The sequence below is a fragment of the Mytilus trossulus genome, chromosome 1, assembly GCF_036588685.1.
Source record: "Mytilus trossulus isolate FHL-02 chromosome 1, PNRI_Mtr1.1.1.hap1, whole genome shotgun sequence".
In the NCBI taxonomy this organism is placed as follows: Eukaryota; Metazoa; Mollusca; class Bivalvia; order Mytilida; family Mytilidae; genus Mytilus; species Mytilus trossulus.
Genome location: NC_086373.1, coordinates 103231280 through 103252653, shown reverse-complemented (window position 1 = coordinate 103252653; position 21374 = coordinate 103231280). Strand labels below are relative to the sequence as shown.

At 32.3% G+C, this 21374-nt stretch overlaps 2 protein-coding genes across 4 annotated transcripts in view; one reads left to right on the top strand and one right to left on the bottom strand.

Moving 5' to 3' along the window:
* The window catches only part of LOC134694620 (microtubule-actin cross-linking factor 1, isoforms 1/2/3/4/5-like), a 141132-nt gene extending 139781 nt beyond the window's left edge, over window positions 1-1351 (bottom strand). For both annotated transcript variants that reach the window (XM_063555665.1, XM_063555660.1), the window contains exons 1-2: window positions 1232-1351; window positions 939-1080 (exon numbers count right to left, since the gene is read on the bottom strand). In XM_063555665.1, the coding sequence (XP_063411735.1) occupies window positions 939-1047 (109 nt within the window). In that variant the 5' untranslated portion in view covers window positions 1048-1080; window positions 1232-1351. The remainder of the gene's footprint in view (window positions 1-938; window positions 1081-1231) is intronic.
* Window positions 558-19395, top strand: LOC134694633 (2-(3-amino-3-carboxypropyl)histidine synthase subunit 2-like). Of its 2 annotated transcripts, none has more exons than XM_063555682.1 (7): window positions 558-684; window positions 10538-10695; window positions 11337-11449; window positions 12724-12944; window positions 13843-14520; window positions 14839-15015; window positions 19243-19395. In XM_063555682.1, exons 2-7 carry the CDS (start codon window positions 10546-10548, stop codon window positions 19362-19364), a joined length of 1461 nt encoding a protein of 486 aa, XP_063411752.1. In that variant the 5' UTR covers window positions 558-684; window positions 10538-10545; the 3' UTR covers window positions 19365-19395. The 2 variants fall into 2 exon arrangements, with proteins under 2 accessions (XP_063411752.1, XP_063411745.1); XM_063555675.1 differs by lacking the exon at window positions 558-684 and adding an exon at window positions 8301-8430.
* The last annotated feature ends 1979 nt before the right edge of the window (window positions 19396-21374 follow it).

Sequence of the window (21374 nt, the reverse complement as noted above, 5' to 3'; positions counted from 1 at the left end):
TAGCCTACAGTCCCCCCTTCAAAAAACGTATAATCATTCGTTTTTAATTAAAAATCTTGTTTGAATCCACATTCTACCCATATATATGAAAGTGATGACTAATTTTTGTATAAGGTCTTTTATCATATTTATATTTAAATTTACAATGTTTGCACCTGATATAAAGTAAACAACTATTACCTGTTTCCTTTCTTCTGTTCTGTTCATACTGGAGCATTGCTCGCGGAGAAGGAGGAACCTCCGCTGGGTCAAAAGTAGGAGAATATTGCTCCATCACTTGTAATATTTTTATCACTAATTAAACATTTTTTATTTGATGTATATATCTCAACTGCTTTATCATAAAACTAACATTGACCTCCCTTTAATGTAAACTTTAATCCATAGATAAATCACATGCTGATCATTTTCATTGCAAACAACACTTTTTTATTTCATGACAACTTTCACACTTCCTTACAAGTTTGTTAATCCTGGTAGTTTTGTCCAGATGTAAGAGAAAGTAAGGTGTCCTATGGGATTCACCCCACATGTGTCTCCTAATACAGGTAAATATAAAGGTCTTAGTTTCCCATGTAATCACTCAGGTGACATGTGAGTTTACCTGGAGCAGATAACTTTAAACAAATTTGGCAGGATAGCAGTTTTTTAAAGTGGCCCTGGTGAAGGACATATGACATAAAGGTAAACATTTAATAAATAGCAGTTTGATTGACAGCAAAGGTATTAAATATACCCTGATCAATACACATATATTTATTTATATCCCCAGTCAAAATATACACCACGTGGGTGACCTATGATGTCATCTGAAAACATTGTCATAGACAGGAACAATAACAGATATATGTATTTGCATATCATTATACAGTCAACATGATAAATAATTTGAATATAATTAATCTGAATAAAAGCAATTAAATCAGTGACTACGTTACCTGCTATTTTAAGTACAGCTCTGTCTGCCGGGTCGAGCTGTAACAAACTAAGAGGGGACTGGTCAGTTATTCCATACTCTTTGAAGAAATAATCAGGGGAGTGTGCCATTATAAACTTTTAAGATATTCCTCATTACGTTTCCTACAAAATAAATAACGTGGTGAAGTAGATCATTCATGTGACAAATATGTGCAGGTGCGCGAAACCGGCCGAGTTTGTTTTGGCTGTTCTGTGAATCAATGTCGATACTGACATAATTATGGTGTTGTCTAGTACAACACGAGTTACTTACCTATATATCTACATACTATCAAACTCCTTTGAAGATTTAGAACCCGTTATATGTGTATTTTCCTTGCCGAGTCGTCAAATATGGCTTACACAAAATGCAATGGTAATGAGCTGATGTCATCCGGAGGTCGGAGTGCAGTATCGATCGGAAACGTGATAAATTCCGTATTAGTGTTCAGGCTGATTTAGCAGCTTATATTCATTCATAAAATTAATCATTAACTTCTCAAATTGGTTGTCTTATTACTTCAGTATTTCTGTATTTATATACTATTACAATCCTCGAACGGAAAATAGGGTGTTGATTATAGATATAATTGTTTCAAAATTCAATCCGGAGAGTGCCTCGGACTTCAACCTTCCAAACTGATGAAATTTGTCAATCTACTGACTAATTGATTGCTTGAGTGATTGATTGTTGGTATTCGAAAGCCCTTTTCAGCACAATTTGTTATTTTTTGCACTCAGTTTGGTGGAGGTCACGAAGCCGAAGTGCCCGACCACCGACAATACTAGTCAAGCTTGGAATCGAACGCACCTGCCACGTGCAGTATTCGAACCTTGGTCACAGGGACTCGGTTAGCAGATTAAAATTTTGTAAATCAATGTTTTTAATTTATTTTTTATTATTTCCTGTCTATTTGCATTACTATATTAACGTATTTAAAGTTGCCATCACTATTTCTTTGTTTTCTGGCAATGTGCAGTTTACTATCCATATCCATATACTGAAAAAAACTGAAAATCAACTCCTTCAATGATTGTACAAAAATACAAGAGTTACATAAACAGACTATAGAACACCAGTCAACAATTACCTTGAGTGTGCGATTACATCAGTTAATTGTTATATGATGACACTTGAAGAAAGTGAAATTATGTGAAGTTTGATTAAACCAAAAGACACAAAATTGTTATATCGCCAATCAATGGCATAAGTACAGCGTAACTTTCCATCTTGTACCCAAGCAGTAAAATTATAAGCATTAAAAATGACTTTTAGAAAAAGTCCTTCAATACTTTATTGCAGTCTTCATGGGATCACCATCAAACCTTTCTCCAGAAGAAATGAGAAACGTCTAATAGCTCGAGTGGCCCGTTTATAATATCGAACTAAGGTAAATACGAGCCATGAACAATGACAGCGATTCTGGAACACTTAACCTTACGTTCACTTAATGAGTGGAGTACAAATTGAAGGCTTGTACTTTTGCACACTGGATTCAATATTCAATATTCATACAGAACATTGAAAACCTGGACGAATCACCAAATCCATGCATACGTGTTACTACTTTCTCAGACCTTCACCCAGAGCTCAAATTCTGCTTCAGAATACTGTAAAGAGCTGGGACTAGATTTCATGACCATATTCAACAATATAGATATGTTCAACAGAACAAGTCAGATCACTTGCACTTGTAGATATTCTAGGGGGGGGGGTATTTTGGGTCCATCGGTACATGACGCATAAGGGTGCACGGTGTAATATTGTTCGTCTGTCGTTTCACAATACCAAAATTAAAATCAAGTAAACTTTAGATAAATAACTCGTATATGATTCTTCCTATTGCAAGCATTGATAAGGGTTATGACTTTTCGGCTCTTTAACTACACTTCCCCATATTCTTATTAAACAGAAGTATTTTCTTCTTAAATCAGTCTTCTTGTCTATAAAAAATCTGATTGCAAATTATTTTACAAATCCTGCTCTTCTCTGTTTTATAATGAAATAGTGTAAATGTTTATTACTTTATCATTGTTTTTAAATATCTGTTTTACTTGATGCATCAATTCCTCATAATGTTATTTGAAATGAATTTGGAAACTCCCATCATTGATTTTGTGATATAATAGATTTTTTTTTTAAATATTAATGGTTGCTCTTAACCGAGTTTGAGGTTTAGAAACTTTACTGGACTTTTAATATCAGACAGCAATAATGAGGTTGATGAAATCCAGGGGCGGATCCAGCCCTTTCAAAAAGGGGCTTCCCAACCCAGAGTAAAGGGCGGGGTTTCAATCACAGGAACCCCCTGGATCCGCAACTGATGTCTGCCCAAGAGTTTCCGAGTATTAAATTGCTAAAATATTACTTCCGTTCTAAGAAAGATAACTCTAAAGCCGATTAATGGTTAATCATGATTAAAATTTGTGTTTTTTTTTATATTTTCTTGAAAATCTGCTAAAAGGACAATCACTCAACGTATTTTCTGATTTTGTCTAGGGATGGATATTGAGTCCATTCATCACAAGGTTTAAACAAGACCATTATAAGTGGATACACATAGTTTTAAAATAAATGTGTACCAAATTGCAATGTTTGGTGTCATTTTAAAAAAACAACAAAAAACAGGAATCCATGCCTACTGAAATTTGCTGATAAAAAAAGTAAAACACTACAGTTTTGAAAATCTCATCGGCGCTCCATTAGATTAGACCTTTCTTTGGAAACAAATAATGCGTGATACAGTCAACCCCTCATATCTGTATCAATTTCATCCGTTTCAGAAGTTTTCTGTATAAAAGTATACAACCCTCTTTATCCCGTTCGACACACTTTGCAATGCATGCCTTTATTAAGGTTAAGGTTAAGGTTAATGTTATTGTTATTTTTTTCTTTAAATTCTTTCTTACTCTTATGGAGTGTGTATAAATAATTTTTAGATGTTTCTGTATGCGACTGTTACATTTTAATTTGCTAATACTTTTGTTGATAATAATATCTTTTACTTCAATGCTACAGATCCTGCGTACAAACTTCGCTTCTATAACTATCAGACCAGAAACCTGAACAAGGCATTGTAAATACGTGTAGACAAAGCGTGGATACATGATATATTTTCAGATCAGTTTTGCGTATATCATAAATTGCTGTACACTTTTGTTTTAGGATTTTATCATTAGAGTATGGCTATAGTTTAATGAAATTCGATTTTGAACACGTAGCCTTTTATGATTTTATCATTTATTTAGAAAATAGATATCAGCATTGTTCCTCAAGTCGTACCTTTTTGCTAAATACTCAGACTTATGCAGAGACATATATACAAATTCATTGACTTATGATAAGAGTCATAACCGTGTACACAGTTGTGAAATCATTGCTTCTTGTAAATCTATTTACTCTTTTAAGAAACATAATTTAAATGTTTAATTTATTTCCTGTTTGGATTAAAATTCTGTGCAACACGATCGTGTTCTTCATCTAAATTCATGACGTTACTATCTTTATTCTAAATCAACAGATTATAAGTTCTTTGGGTTTGCTTTCAGAGTCATCGAGCATTCGTGATACTGTACACCAAGTTATATTGCATTACTTGTTTCTGTGTTAGTGACGTGTGTCATACCTATATTAAACAATCAAGATCAAGTGTCTTTTTGAGCTTATTTTTATTATATATACCTCATCTTATGTTTATCTTTGTCGTTATATTGTATGATAAACAATGTGAAGGATTGGGTATCCATATGGGATTAGTTCTGTCCCAAACAATTAAGGAACCTCGTAAATGGCTGTGATTTGTAATGTTCTCTTTTAAGTCATCTGGATTTTATACATGCATGTACTTCTAAAATCTTTGTCGTATGTATTTACGTCTTGTCTAGTCTCGTAGTTTGCTAAATGGTATAGACACTGCTCTTTTGGAAATAGCGTATGCACTCTCAATGAAGTATACATATATATTCAAATATCTCTAATAATTTTCTCTTATTTCCATATTTTGATTTGTTGTCTTACTGGACTTTTATGCTACATCTGTTATTCATTTTTTACAATAGTATGGTTAAAACAAGACTACAATGTAACTGCTTTATTCATATATAGTTATGATGCCATGTCTTTGCTCTTGGCATTTCCTCTTTCCCTAATACGCTATGTATCGTCACTCCCATTTTGAAACTTCCGCATTTAAAGAAATATAAACACAACTGAAAGTTGGACTTTTACGTGTCAGAATATATTTCTCCGAATAATTTAGCACGAAAGAAAAAAATTGGGATTTAAACAATGGTATGTTTAGAATGAAAAGTTAGGAGATATACTCACCACATCTACATTGAAGTAATTCCAACTAAACACCCACGCATAACTTTATTTAAACTAAAATTTACCTTACTTGCATATATCATACCCACATACAATCAGAAAATATTTTTGTTAAATCTTCTTTACGATGTAGCATTTGACAACAATGTTATCTTATTGTAACAACAACCACCCCTTTGTTGAAGAAAAAATACGTAAGTGCATGTACCGTTACGCAGCAATTTAGACAGCATTACCTTAGTTGACCCCTTATTTATCACAAATTGAACAGATTAAAAGGTTGGAAAAGTTCGATGCATATTTAGAATGTAAATAACAGGCAAAATTCAATGAAAAATGTGTCACTAAAAGAGAAAGAAGTGAGAGAAAAAAAGCATGCTTACCCCTTGAGAACGTTTAAGCTACCGGCAATCAGTTCTGCTAGTTTGATTATAGTGATAATAATCGAAAATGCTTAGTTCAAAGTCGTTAGACTGTTAATAAATTCACCTGTTAAATTTTAAAATATATTAAAAAGGCTCTGTAAAAATGTAGATTAAATAATAAATGAAGTGGATTAAAATTGCAAAACAAACAAACACTGTCTCACTGACCTTATCACATAAGTCAACAATATTTGGCTGTGTCAACACCAAGTGTCATGTCTTGCATATGTAACTATAAAATATGAACGTCTTTTAAAATGTTTACGATCCGTAATGGGCATACAAATGTAATATTTTATGGTTTGTTGCAGAATAATAAACAATCGTGCGTGTTCATTCGTGAGTCTGCCCTCGGTTACGTAATACTGGGTAGAAATAATTCAATGATATATCATATCCCTTACACTCAGATACACAGATTATGTCTTTCGTTTTATATAGCTTCACTGAATCTATTGAATTGATAAAGGGTACATTTCATTTCATTTGAAACGTATAAAACACTACAACGACGCTAAGAAAAAGTACAAGGACTATAACAGATTCCTGTAAAAGGAGGGACAGGGACGTCGAAACCGGGTGTTTTTAAGCTCGGGATTTCGGTATTGACCCTTTCGGGATTGCTTTTTTCGAATTTCGGGATGTCGCGATTTTTTTTTAAAAACGGGACCTCGGGGTTTTATGTAATTACTCCCGGGATTTTGGGATCAGGACACCTCCATTCCCACCGGGCCCCTTGGAATAATGAATTTCTGATATCATTGTCAGAGAGATTGAAATGTATCGATAGAGAGTGGTCGCAGATAAGAGCAAGTTATGGATATGAAAGGTATTTCATATTTCCCTAGGTGGTAACTCTACAGCACATGATGAATTTTATGAATTTAAAAAAAAAACTTGACTTGAATACGTTATTAATATTTATAATAGATGCAAATTACCGAGTTGTGGTTTTAAAACTTTACTTGTAAATGCCACAATTCCTCAGAAGTTGAAAATATTACAGTTTCTGTTTGCTATAAGAAAGATAACCCAAAGCCAAAGTCCGGCTTTGCACAAGACCGGTACGCTGAGTCGAATTTTTAATATGCAAGCTCACAAAGTAGAAGTCCTCAGGAATAAGTTTATAAGCACCGCATACACATTCAAAGCAAAGCAATCTGATTCTCAAATTATAAAAGATTTGGCACCGATTTAGTGTGTACATCAGTTGAAGCACTTCTTTGTTTAAAAGAAGGCATTTATCCTGTGAATTGGAGGTCAACTATTGATTTATATAGATTTTTTTTTAAAATAACCGCTTAAAAATCTGCAAACAGTGTATGGTTCCTTCCTTTTCACATTTATAACCCATCCGCGGGTTAACGGGTCTTGTCCAGGCACCGATGTCGAATCAAATGAGCATAAAGTTTGAGTCAGCATCAGGAATCCATGCTTACTACAATTTGCTTATATACATCTTCCCCAGAAAAGACATTCGTTGACAAGATATGATTTTTTTTAATCAAACCGAATGAAGTGAAAAAAAAGGGAAATGATAATTCGCTTTCAGTAGCTAGTTTGTTTCAATTTTGTCAAAATAAGCTAAGAAACCAAGATCGCCCTGATAAATTATTCACTTGCAAGTAAATAATTCGACCTTATTGAAGCCATATTCATGTGACCCAGTGGCGGATCCAGAACTTTTCACAAGGAGGGGGGGGGGGGGGGCGCTGACTGACCTAGGGTCACATAGGCGATCCAGGGAACCGGAAAAGAGGTGGGGGGGGGGGGGGGGGGGGTTTCAGCTACGCATCGAGTTACGTTCAGCTATGAAAATGCCAAAAGAATCTCAACAAAGTGAAGCAAGGTTTAACCATTTGGTTGATTGATTTGATCCACACAAAGTCAAACTGATACAGGTTAATACGATGATTAAGATATCTATAAAATCTGTAATATGAAATCAATCAGACATAGAAAAATCTAATTCAGCGAGCAGCGGCGGTTTTTATGCACGTTAAATGTCGGACCGTCGGCAGTCAACGGACTTCGGGGCATTTATAGCTGACTATGCGGTAGGTCCTTTGCTCATTGTTAAAGGCCGTACGGTGACCTATAGTTGTTAATGTTTGTGTCATTTTGGTCTTTTGTGGATAGTTGTCTCATTGGCAATCATACCAATTCTTCTTTTTTATATTCACCTCAATGGTTGATGAGTTAACCTCACACTAAAATACTAGTACACACAAAATACCTATACATAATATTGATTGCATGCATCGTTGATTGTTTATTTTATACTCAGTTTATCATTTGAATATACGTTTTAAAGTAGTTTGCTTGATTCCCTTCCCATCATGCAGTACGAAAATATAATTTGTACAAAATCACAGCTTGGTAGATCACAACAATATTTTATAATTTCTATTCATCATCTAGAAATGATAATAGTACCACAGCCGGTGCAATGACATAATTCAAGATCACACAATAGTTCAAAAGTGCATTCTTCAAATTGTCCGGAGATAGGGTGCTAGTTATTCCGGATTTGTATGAAAATATTAACATTTTAATTTACAATTATAGATCTTTTAAACGTTTGATAATAATAAAATTTACATTTGTGGAAGAAGAAACAAAATAACATTGAGGCACATGTTCCCAAGAAAAAAAATATAATCATATTCCCCTAAAAATACTTTCTGAAAGACATGAAATGATAATTAGCTACATTATTTGGTGAGAAAACCAATTATCCGAATAGCATAAGGCGAGAACTGGCTTCTTTGCCTGACATTGCGCAATTGTTGCCATCTTTTTATTGTTTTTTTCTTAATATGAGGCAGTCATTACCTGTAAATGGGGACGAAGTCTGTATGAAATATTTTTTTGTAACTTAAATATTTATTAAAAAAAATACCGTAACGTTTCCGATTTTGGATCTGTTAGGGATTTTAGTTGTGCATTTTATTTAAGTTATGACGTCATACATGTCATATGCAATGTAAACTAAGAAACGCTATCATCAGGTAATGTTTTTTCATATCAAGGAATTATTAAAAATGAAATTGGTATTGCGTTCCTTCCTATTTATACTAGACTGATATTTTACTCAAAGATTCATACAAACAAAACCGGAAAAAGGAAGTACATTGTAGATTTCTGCGCAGGTCCGGGATTTCAAAAGGTGACAAAAAAAGATTAGAACGATTTTGAGTTCATTACTACAATGAAAAATTCGGTAAATTTTCCCGTATTTTTATTTTTTATAGAATTTTCTACTGTTATTGAGGACTACGTCCCCATATTATCATTATGTTGCCATTCTGAGTCTATATAATCCAATTTTTTAAAAACAAATTATTACATTCTACTTTTATTCAAACTACTCTTCACTTTAACAACTTTATTGTTAAGAGACAAAATGACAGAGAAATTAACAACTAAAGGTCACTGTATGCATGGTATGGCCAAATCATTATTGAAAAAATGAGGGTCCACCAGTGATTTTGCTAGCCGAATAAGCGCTCTTCACTTTCATATTTTACAAAACGATTTTCACATTGAAGAAAGTATATCAAATCAATTTCGTCACTTGCATTTTGAAAGTGTAAAAAAATGTTTTCGTATGAAAATACTACAAATCTACCTGTCTTTATGTTTTTTGACAAGTTTATGACCCCTAGGTAATAAACAATTACAACAGGTGGTACAAGTTATTTCAATTAATCAGTTTATCCCCATTGGCTGGGTCACTAATCAGTTTATTAAACCTCATAATTGACCATCATAATTATTTTCCTCATGAAGATCAGTCAGTCAGCAATGCTTTTCATCAACCAGGAGTAATTTGATCAAAGTTGTTTTTCCCCGGACAGTTCGGATTTGAATTTCGATATTTCTCAAACCGTGAACTATCACAATTTCAAGTTAATTTGTTGTAGATTCGTCAATAGAATGCATTTTCGTTATACTTGATAATAATTTTCCTCAAAAACTTTCAACAAATTCCATTTAGAATATATAGAACTTTAAACAAAATGTTCAGAAAAAAATTCACGAGTCAAACAGTTGCTTCCTGTACAGTGTGCTACGCATGCATGAAAGTATTCCAATGACTATTTATAGACAGCAAAAATGTTAATAACAAGAATTTAATGAAGAGACAAGTATAAATCTATTACTAAAGGAATTTAAATCGAAAAATTATAACTTCCTGATGAATCCGGACTCGTTTCGTACTTATTATCCATGTGTCACTTCCCGTTTTCATTTCATTTTAAAACCGAAAGTAGAAAATGTGATTGTTTACAACCACCTTACACTAAGTTACAATGATTATAATCATTCCAAAAAGGATTTTTATTCATTTCCAACTTGATAGAAATGATTTCCAAATATCGATTTAGACGTTTTATAAGGATAATGATAATGCAGTGAGATAGTCATTGCAAGTTAATTTCTGCTGTAATTCCTTGTTTGAAAAAATAGAATCTATTAAACTTTTGTTGATCAGGAATGTCCTCTGGAACAAACTGAAGAGAAATTGTGAACTAAATTTCCGGATCCCATGTCTGAATCTTTCATAATAAGAGCCAATACAGTCAAATCATACAAATACTGCCAACTTTGCCCAAGTCCAAGATATTTAAAATCTGACAAAGTCAAAGATGAAGCTTGTACTATGTATCCTTGGTCTCTTTCTGTTACAAAAAAAAAGTTGATTATTACAGCGTGCAAAAGTGACTAAAGCCCTCAAATTCCTAGCTTAAACCCTGGGTTTCAGTTAATCATCAAATAATTATAACATGTTGATATACAAACCTTATATCTGGTATAATTTTAGTAAGAAAGATGACTGCTAACTTTAGTTCTCCTGATGAAGATGTAATTAGCAGGAAACTTGATGTTAATTCTGGTGGAAATGTGTCCAAAGATTTACTAGAGAAATTTTATGAAATTCAAGATTGCATTGAATGGATACAAAAACATGATTATAAAAAGGTATGTTTTAAATATCTGTCAATTGATGTAATGTATACACAAGTAGACAATGTTTTCTATCAATATTTGATGTACCTTGTCTCACTGTTGCATCAGTTACCATGTTATTAATGATTAATAACAGAAATTTAGAAAGGTTAATCAAAAAGCCAGGAGAACTGAAATATTGGTTGTTAATTCTGAAATACATTTATACACTTAAAAGAAATCTTTACTTTCTTAAACATGTCGATCAATAAATTTCTGCAGCAGTCCCTAAAGTGTTGTTGCTTAAGACTCTACATGTTTTTTTTATGATAAAGTCCCTGCATACCCGAGTTATCCACTTTATGGACTCTACTGTACTACAGATTCACCAGGCATTGGTTCACTTTCGTTTGTAATTTCTTAAATAAAGAAGTTAACTATAAATATTTGTTTTTAATTCAGTAATTTAAAATTATATATTGTAAATATCTCTAACTGACCAATTTTGAAATTGTATGGAAATTTTTCCTGATTGAAGATGTTTTTTTTTATTGTGACAAAATTTGTTTTAAAAAAAGATTTATTTACTTTTATATGATTTATCAAATTTTTAATAGTATCTAATTGCCTGAATGTTGTCAACATTTTGATGTGCTAACTTTATATCATTATAGATAGCATTGCAAATGCCTGATGAACTGATGAAAGACTCTGTACCCATAGCTGACAAAATTCAAAGTCAAATAGAGGGCAAAGTGTTTATACTAGGAGATACATCATATGGCAGGTAATATTTCACTTTTCAAATATAATATTTAAAATCACACAGTAAGAATTCTTTGATTTTTTGTCCTGTCAATCTAAATGTTCAAAAATAGAGTTATTACTCATATATCTGTGCCCTATTAAAGTTTTTAAATTTGACTTAACAAATTTTATGTCTATTGAAAATGAAAGATATATTTTCCCTTGATTTTCATGTAATAAACTGAAACCATGATTTCAATAAGTAGTAAAAGTATAATTTTTTCCCTCCAACTGTATCAAGTTATTACTTGATTTATTTCACTAAATGGGGACAGCTTTAACCGGGTTGCTTATTTAAGACCAGTCTATCTATGGACAGGTGTTTTGAGATAAACTCATCACTGAAGTGTCCAGTTATTTGTCCGATATTGTCATGATTGTACACTCTGTTCATTTGTATATCAGTTTGGTGACACTGATAGGTGATTAGAAATCAATCATAATTATATAGGCCATCATCCTTATCACACACATCTTCAAATAGACTGTCCTTATGCAAATTAAAATAAAGCTCTGCCCGATCAGTTAAATAACATTGGTAATATCTCACATCAAAAAATGATTAATATGAATTTGCTCTATATATATATGCAGAAGAGGTATTTGTGTAATAACCTTCACCAAGTTCACTTCAGACCTAATTTTTGGTGAGCCAATAGTACAAATCATTCAAGAAATTTATAAAAAAAAACTAATTGGCACCAATTAACTGATAGACCTTCATGGAAAGACCTCATTTCCTGTAAAGATAAAAGGGAGAAAATTAGATTATCTCCCCCTAGATAATTTGATAAATCAGATAACTGACTAAGTGCCATGAGATAACATCACATGTATAACATTTTATCATACAGACATTTTAAAAAACATATAAATTAGAATATTAGTAAAATCAGGATATCAAGTTGATTTATGAATAAATCTTAAGCCTATATGTTTGTAAACTAATGATAAAAAAACCCACATTTTCTCCTCACTTTTTTGCAAGCCAAGAATGCAGTAGAAATATTTTTGGGCTTGTTTTGTTTAAATTGAACATAACTGACTGCTTATATTGAAATATCATTTCAATAATCTGCTTTTATTATTTTGTTAAATATTTGAAAAATGTTTCATTTGATTTTTTTGTCAATTTCAATATTTTTTTTACATTCAATGAGAATATTGATTCACTGTAACATTTTAAAACCTATTTAACTCAAGAAATTGAATAGTATAAACCTAAATTGTTGCTACTTGTTTATTATATTTCAGTTGTTGTGTAGATGAAGTGACTGCTGAACATTATAATGCAGACTGTATAATTCATTATGGCCATAGTTGTTTGAGCCCTACTCGACGAATACCTGTCAAGTTTGTTTTTGGTCAGACACCAATTGATGTTCCTGATCTTGTGTCAAAGGTCAAGGGCACATTTACAGACAAAGACAAACTTATTGTTTTGTTGTATGATACCTGCTATCACCATGCTGTAGGTATGTTGATCTTATACACAAAAAGTTTTAAGAATACATTCAAACATAGGAGGAAAACAATTAAAATATGAGATAAGACAAACAGAAATGGCTCTTAAACACAGTTATCTATATATAAGGCTAAATTGCTGTTACAAAGAAAGAGTTTCATACTGCATTTCCAATATTGTATAAAACTCAGTGAATTAATCATAATTATTTATTTTTATCAGCATTTAGATATGTTGTATGTCTAGTTAGAGTTATCCCCCATTCAATGTTTTTTAACCCATGATTTAAACAGAAATCAGTCTACAGTGACTATTCAACGATATAAAATATGTTTATATAATACATGTTTATTTTAGAAGTAGCTTAAGGTCAAGTTACAGTAAATGGGCTATGCCACAGATTAAAAAAAAATTTGCATACACATTTGGCTCGTTAAACTGTATCTGAAAATCTCTTTTTTCCCCTTTATTTAAATTTTACTGCTGGCATTCTTTTAAAATTGCTGCTCATTTATATAGAACATGTAGAACGCATACACGTAAAATCGGTGAAATTTTTTCTTAAATTTGTCTTTAAATCATAAAATTTTCAATTTTTACTTCATACATTTTTCTTAAAAAACTATGTCTTTCATACAAAAATTTCCATTTTAATGATGTAAAATAATAACTGACTTCTTGTTTATGGTAAACATCAAGCAAAGTGTTGTACTTGGTGAAAAAATACACAAAGGTAGAAAAAAAACCAGTGATATAAGAAGTATCAATTTTCCTCATAAAATCTCTCAGCTCCATTGGGTGTGTTCCTGGTGAGTCTTTTATTGGTCAATCTAGTTTGTTTGTTTGCAGATAAACACCAAGTGCTTCAAGAATAGAATGTCTTATTAACATTAGATTTTCTCTTTCAGATACTATTGGTACAGAATTGAAACAACATTTTCATAACTTTATTGTGTCAGAACTAAGTTTCACATCAGGAAATCAAGATTCAAATAATAGTTGCCTTGACAATTCTTTAAATGAACTGTCTAAAGATAATTCTATTTGTAAATGTAACAGATTATTCAAACTTCCTCAAAACCAGTCATTAGATAGTGCAATCATGCTTTATATAGGACAAGAAAATTTAACCTTGACAAATTTAATCATGACCTTGAATAAGTGCTGTTTTTATACCTATAATCCATTGAACTTTGAACTAAGGAAAGAAAGTTCTAATGTAAATAGAATGTTAATGAAAAGATTTTACATGGTGGAGAAGGCTAAGGATGCAAACATTGTTGGTATAGTAGTGGGAACTTTAGGTGTAGCTGACTATTTAAAAGTTATAGAACGACTCAAAAGTTTGATCAAACAAGCTGGAAAGAAAAGTTATACATTTGTTGTTGGAAAGTTAAATGTTCCTAAACTTGCAAATTTCTTGGAAGTGGATGTATATGTGCTAGTAGCATGTCCAGAAAATACATTATTGGACTCATCAGAATTTTATAAGCCTGTTGTATCAGTGTATGAAATGGAGATGGCATGTAACAGAAGTAGGGAATGGACGGGAGATTACCACACAGACTTCAGGGATATATTACTAGGTAATAATACATAAAGTCAAAATACAGAACAATAGTTCATCTTAAACAATACCCTGTTATTTAAAAATGATGATTTCACCAATAAAAGTGTTCATATACTTGGGGAAGGTCATTAAGTGGAATTCCATAGACTACATGTATCTTTAAATAAGACTAGATTATACCAGAACAAGAAGAGTCATTGAATAGATAAATAATGTGTCTCACTGAGATTTTAACACCACTTTGCATGGCATGAATTTATGAAAATAAGAAGTTATAAAATTACTTCTCTATTCTCATATATAATATTGAATGTGACAATTTTTTTTGTTTTAGATGGTTCAGACTATGTTCCTCTACAAGATCCTGACATGGAAGGGACTACAGATGTATCATTAATCACAGGTAAACTGAGGACAATTGGTCATGTGACTCAACCAGAGGTTACGTCAATGTCAGTCGTCCCTAGAAATGAAGCAATGGCTGTTACAACAGTAAAGGCAGAAAATGCAGGTAATTTCAGCCATGTTAAGTTGACTTGTGTAGTTGGGTTGCTGTCTCTAACAGTAGCAGATCAAGAAATTTTCATGAAGGGGCGCTGCAATAGATATCCTTCTGTGATTAACTAAATATACAACCAAATTTTCCACACATAATCAGGGGTGGAAAAGAGGAAGGGGGGGGGGATTGTCCTCTGGAAAACCCTCTAAATCCACCTCTGTCTTAGATGTTTACTTGACATCCTCAATTGTTCACATTTGATACATTTATTAAAATTGAGGAAACTTACATTATATTCATTTATTACATGGATATAAATTAAAACACACACAATGTATTGCCATTATAGTAAGACACCATTGAATCAACGAGCACAATGTATTGATATGATTATTAGAAGACACCAATCAACGAGCACAATGTATTGATATGATTATTAGAAGACACCAATCAACGAGCACAATGTATTGATATGATTATTAGAAGACACCAATCAACGAGCACAATGTATTGATATGATAATTAGAAGACACCAATCAACGAGCACAATGTATTGATATGATAATTAGAAGACACCATTCAACGAGCACAATGTATTGATATGATTATTAGAAGACACCATTCAACGAGCACAATGTATTGATATGATTATTAGAAGACACCAATCAACGAGCACAATGTATTGATATGATAATTAGAAGACACCAATCAACGAGCACAATGTATTGATATGATTATTAGAAGACACCATTCAACGAGCACAATGTATTGATATGATTATTAGAAGACACCAATCAACGAGCACAATGTATTGATATGATAATTAGAAGACACCAATCAACGAGCACAATGTATTGATATGATTATTAGAAGACACCATTCAACGAGCACAATGTATTGATATGATAATTAGAAGACACCAATCAACAACCATACTTTAAATCCAATCTGAAGTTAAATGAGTGACACTTTTTAAAATATCACGAAAAGGATTTCTATGTGTAGATAAGGCTGTAAAGTCTGGACAGTGACAATACATTTTGATATTTCTTTTAAATGTGTTTTTATTGACTAAAATTAGATATTTATCTTGATAGAGATATAACATGACAACCTTTTTGAATAATTGCCTTTTTGTGAATGGAATAAAGATTACATTTTATATCTCAGGATATAAGATTTGACATATTTTTTTTGTTCCACCTACAAATGTTCTACATTTTAACATATACAGGTAGGGATAAGATAATTTATGAAAAAAAATCACATTAAATCCTGAATACTCACATATCCGTCAGTAATATGAAATTGATATAAGGGTTAAAAACAGTACAATAATCAATCTTCTCAAGAGATTCTCTGAGAGACCCTTCAATTGTTCCAGAGATTCTCGGAGAGACAAATATCTGTATTGGATATCTTTTATTTCAACTCCTCAGAGACCACTTCAACCATAGGACGACTTTACTAATGTTACAAAAAAAAAGTAAAATCACAGAAATACTGAACTTTTTTTCTGAAATTTGCCTAAATGAAATGTTTAAAAGCTGAAAATTACCCTCAGATATGAACAACTGTATATTATGAAAGTATAAAAACTTACTAATGATAAAAATAAGGATATGTGGAATAATTACTGATGAAACACCTTCCACCAAGGTCCCAAAAGATGGGGATGTAAATAACTATATATTACTGAAGAGCCTTCAAAAAAATTAAAACTCATACAGCAAAGTCATTTGTGAAAGCCCTTACCATGACAAAATAATTCAAACAAGAAAACCAAGGGCCTCTGTTTTATGACAAAACAATAAGCAAAAAAAAACCAATATGGCAGACAGCAACCAACAATTACCACTAAATTGTAGGTGCCTGATTATGGGACAAGGACATAAATGAATCTGATCAAAACTTGTAAATGCTCATCACTACCCATAGCTGGCACAGTCGTGGGTACAAAATAAGAACAAAGTGTAAAAATCAGATAGAAATGGCTTGAATCATCAAATTTCTCAGTGAATTTTGTTTTACCACTTTCCATGCAATGCAAGAAGTTGTTTCCCTTTAATAGATGTATTTACACTAAGTCTTGTATGCAAATTTGTCCGCCATTACGTAAAATCACACAGGTTCCCGTAAACTTTGACATCATAATTTAAAATATTTGACGTCACAATTTAAAAGTGATTGTTGCTTTACGTCAAAAGGTGATTCAGAGTCGATATAAGGTCATTTGGAGGCAAGATACAGCTAAATACCAAAAGTGTAAATACGTTTATAACATAATTCAGGTGTGACAAAATCAGTTGAAATTTTATAATGATGTTAAGGGGAAATTTTAGAATACTATTCAATTTGAAAATTTGAATTCTTAAACCACATTCATTCTGTGTCAAAAACTTATGCTTTGTCAAATATTTAATCACAATCCAAATTCAGAGCTGTATCAAGTTTGAATGATGTGACCATTCTTGCCCTGCTGTCTAGTGTTCAACTTCTGCTGTTGTATTTAACTGTGTCCTGAGGATAATTTTATTCACATTTTCAATCAGATTAATATTTCTTGATAAAGACAAAATAAAATTATTCAGATGTAATTTTCCAAAATTCTTAATTACAGAACAGTTCAGATAGGCAAAGAAATTCTGCATTATATATTTACAACCTTTTTTTAATCAGTTTATATGAGAAAGGTTTAGTTGATTGTGTAATTTTCAAATTCTTTTTAATCATTATCTCAATCAGGTATAGGGGTGTTGACATATACTTTCACTGGATTTAATAATACACTTGGTACCAGGAACTATCTAACATCTTGATCATGTTCAAACTCTTCAAATTTCATTATGAAAGACAGAAAAACAATGATTTTGGACTTGAATACACCATAAAACCTAAGCCAGTTAGAAAACATACATAGTTAGGTAATAAAATATCAATATCTTACAGCAATGAAATGAATCATAATGTTGACCTTGGATTTAGTCATTGACACAGATTTAAAAAAAGGTGTATATACATTGGTAAGACATTGTAGACTACTAATGAACAGCTACTTTAATATGTGTAATAAATAGTCATCAAACATATATATATATGCTCATAAGGTGTCTCCCCGAGTGTCCCACTTTTTGGAATTGCAGGTAGAAAAGTAATGAAATTTTATGGGACAATAGAGTATATGTTTGTGGGGCAATTGGGAACCGTTTTGATGGTGATTAATTAGTTTTTATAGGGTGTAGCAGTTAATTGTAGGCTACTTATCATTGTAAATTATAAAATAAGAAAAAAAACATGAACATTTTAAATGTTTTACATTTTTCATACAGAAACTTTTTAAAGTGTTGCTTATTGTTGAAGGTTGTATAGTTACCCATAGTTGTTAGTTTTTGTGGCATTTGATCTCTTGTGAAGAGTTGTCTCATTGTCAATCATACAATTTGACTAAAATCTTTTTATTTTTGATGGAAGTCTGGTTCTTCTTTATAGTTGGTCACAAATCATGTTGGCTGCCCTTTTTTTTGCAAAGAAACTGGGAATATTGTAAACCACCTTTAATAGTTACTCTTGGAAAGGCTTATCCAGTAGAATTTTAGAAAGCAGCTTCGTTATCAATAAAGAAAATTGTTGGGTGTAAGAAGTCCTCAATAGTGCAGACTGAGAATGTTGTATTAATGTCCTCTGAATTTCCTTTCAAAATTGCAACATATCTCAATCCCTAAGTTAGTGAAGAGGGTAGAATATAATTGAGTTTATACAATTTTTTTTTTGAATTACATTGCCCTTTACATGCATAAAAACTTTTTACAGAAAATAAAAATATATTCTGGTAAGGGTTAACATGTGATATGCTAGTCACATATGGATTTGTCATGAATGGAAATTGTACATAATTTAAACTGTTTATAACACTGACCATTAGGATTGGTGTTTTATGAATGATTCAGGACATTTTTCTTTAATCAGGGGGATTTACTTTATCAGGGAGTTGGCTATTAGATCTCCCGTAATCTCCTATTTATCAAGGGTTATTAAAGGTCTTCAGCATACTTCATTATTAAACATATTTACTTATCTTACATCATAGATACAAAGGTGTCAATTTGAATCTTATTTGTCCAAGTGATTATGAATGATTTGTATCATCAAAATTCATTGATATGTCATATTGTCATTGTTTATTATATATCAATCTTACTTAAAGAATCTTCATAATGCAGTTTATAAATATTTTTGCAGAGGAGTTTTTCTCATCACGTTCATGGAAAGGATTGGAACAGAATCTGGGTCAAACAGAAGTTAGTGATGCAGTTGAGGGAATGAAAGGAATAGCTGCAGGTTACAGCAATGAACAGAACTGAATTTTAACTAATAAAAAATTAAAAACTTGAATGCTTACTTCCTCTGCATATTGTAATCTTATTGTGTTTTCATTTCTCAATTTCATCAACATTGTTTGGGCCTTGGTGGCCAAGTGGTCAAGTAGTTACTACTGTAATCACTAGCCAGTCAACACTAAGGTTGTGAGTTTGAACCCTGCTTGTGCAGGTGCACTCCACTACAGTCTTAGTTGACTAGGATTGTCAGTTTTCCTATCGAATGTCTGGTTTTCACTGGGCACTCTGGCTTCCTCCACCAATAAAGATTGGCCACCACGAAATAGCCCAAAAGCAGTGCTTAGAAATGGTGTTAAAACACCAAAAATCAAATCAAATCAAATCAAATCATCAACTCACCATAGATACCAAGATTAAACAAACTGATGTGAAAAAAGTACAATGTTGGATACTGTGGATTCATTAATATTCGTTGGTAACCTATTTTCTCGGATTTTGTGGATACAGGGGAACCACGAATTTAAATATTCAACAAATTGCCAATTTTCTGAAGGAATGTACACAGACTTTGGCATAACCACAAAATTAAGTATCCACGAATATGAAAGTTTTACTTAATCCACGAAAATTGGTACCAACGAAAATAAATGAATCCACAGTAGGTTAACATTATGAGAATTGCCATTTTATTCAAATATGATAAAAGAATATGAAGGCCTGAGGTAGGTCTATATGATTTCAAGGATTTGAAATTCTTCCCCAAACCAATTTTTTTATTGAGATTTAACTTATCTCATTCCATTTAGAGCTGGTGGCGAAAATACTAACTGTCAAGACACAGGAAAATGGAAAAAAAATATTGGAATACATAAACGTATGTATATGATTTCTTATCATAGTAATTTGTTAACAGACACAGTGAAAGGTTTCCAAATCTTTTTTAAAGGCATCTCTTTTTATAACAATATCAGTAAAAACTCATCAAAGACAATATGCAGGCTGATACATTGATATGCCAGACTAGTGTTCGTTAACAAAAGACTCACCAGCGGCACTTGAATCAAAACAGTTGGTTTTTGAGCTTTAAAACCGAAAAATTCCAAGTTGTGCCAAACTATACAATATACATTGTAGACCTTTATACATATAACTGCATCCCTAAGGCTGACTGGGGAATAAAAAAATGAAAATTACAGGTCTTCTTTCGACTCGTAGTCGGGCTGGTAATAAACCCGTGTAGAAGTTGGGCGTCTGTATGGCTGTACGGAATGTACGCAGCCACGTCCGGTTTGAATGAAGAAATTGAATCTGATGCCTCGTGTAAAGAGTCATTCTCTGCTTGGTAAGACCCCTTGCAATATCACTCTGAGGGGGCCGTATGTGGCCGATTTCAAGTCAAACTGTTTGTCCCTATTCAATACATAATTTTCCCGTGACAGTCCAAAACATTTTCCGAAACTACATCCTAGATGACCGTTATTACCGTACCTGGCAAACCTAACACCTATCTTATTTATTTGTTCTTGTCCTGAACATGAACATGCATGACAGTTATCAAAGGTACCAGGCCTATAATTAAATAGACCAAACGCGCGTTTCGTCTACATAAGACTCATCAGTGACGCTCAGATCAAGATAGTTAGAAAACCAAGCAAGTGCAAGTTGAAGAGCATTGATGACCCAAAATTCCAAAAAATGAGCCACATACGGCTCAGGTTATCCATGCCTGGGATAAGAAAATCATGTTAACACAAAAGTGCTGACTACTAGTCTGGAAAAAACGTTGAGATAAGACTTCCGTCAGCAGTGGCATCAACGGTTGTAAAAACTAACCAAAAAATCTAGCTTATGTATAATTTTGTACACTTGCGTCTTCATAATATTCATTACTGGGTAAGCCAATCAAATGCTCAGTAAAATGTGATACTTGTTATTACATTTATTAACCAATTGAAGAATTCAAGAAGCGATACTGTTTCATTTTTGAAACAAATTATACCAGAAAATGGATTGTAGAGTGTTACTTTACAAAAC

Coding starts and splice junctions, on each gene's coding strand:
- LOC134694633 (XM_063555682.1), top strand. CDS start 10,546: ATGACTGCTAACTTTAGTTCTCCTGATGAAGATGTAATTAGCAGGAAA. Junction 11,450..12,723: donor GGAGATACATCATATGGCAG/GTAATATTTCAC, acceptor ATTATATTTCAG/TTGTTGTGTAGATGAAGTGA. Junction 12,945..13,842: donor CTGCTATCACCATGCTGTAG/GTATGTTGATCT, acceptor TTTCTCTTTCAG/ATACTATTGGTACAGAATTG.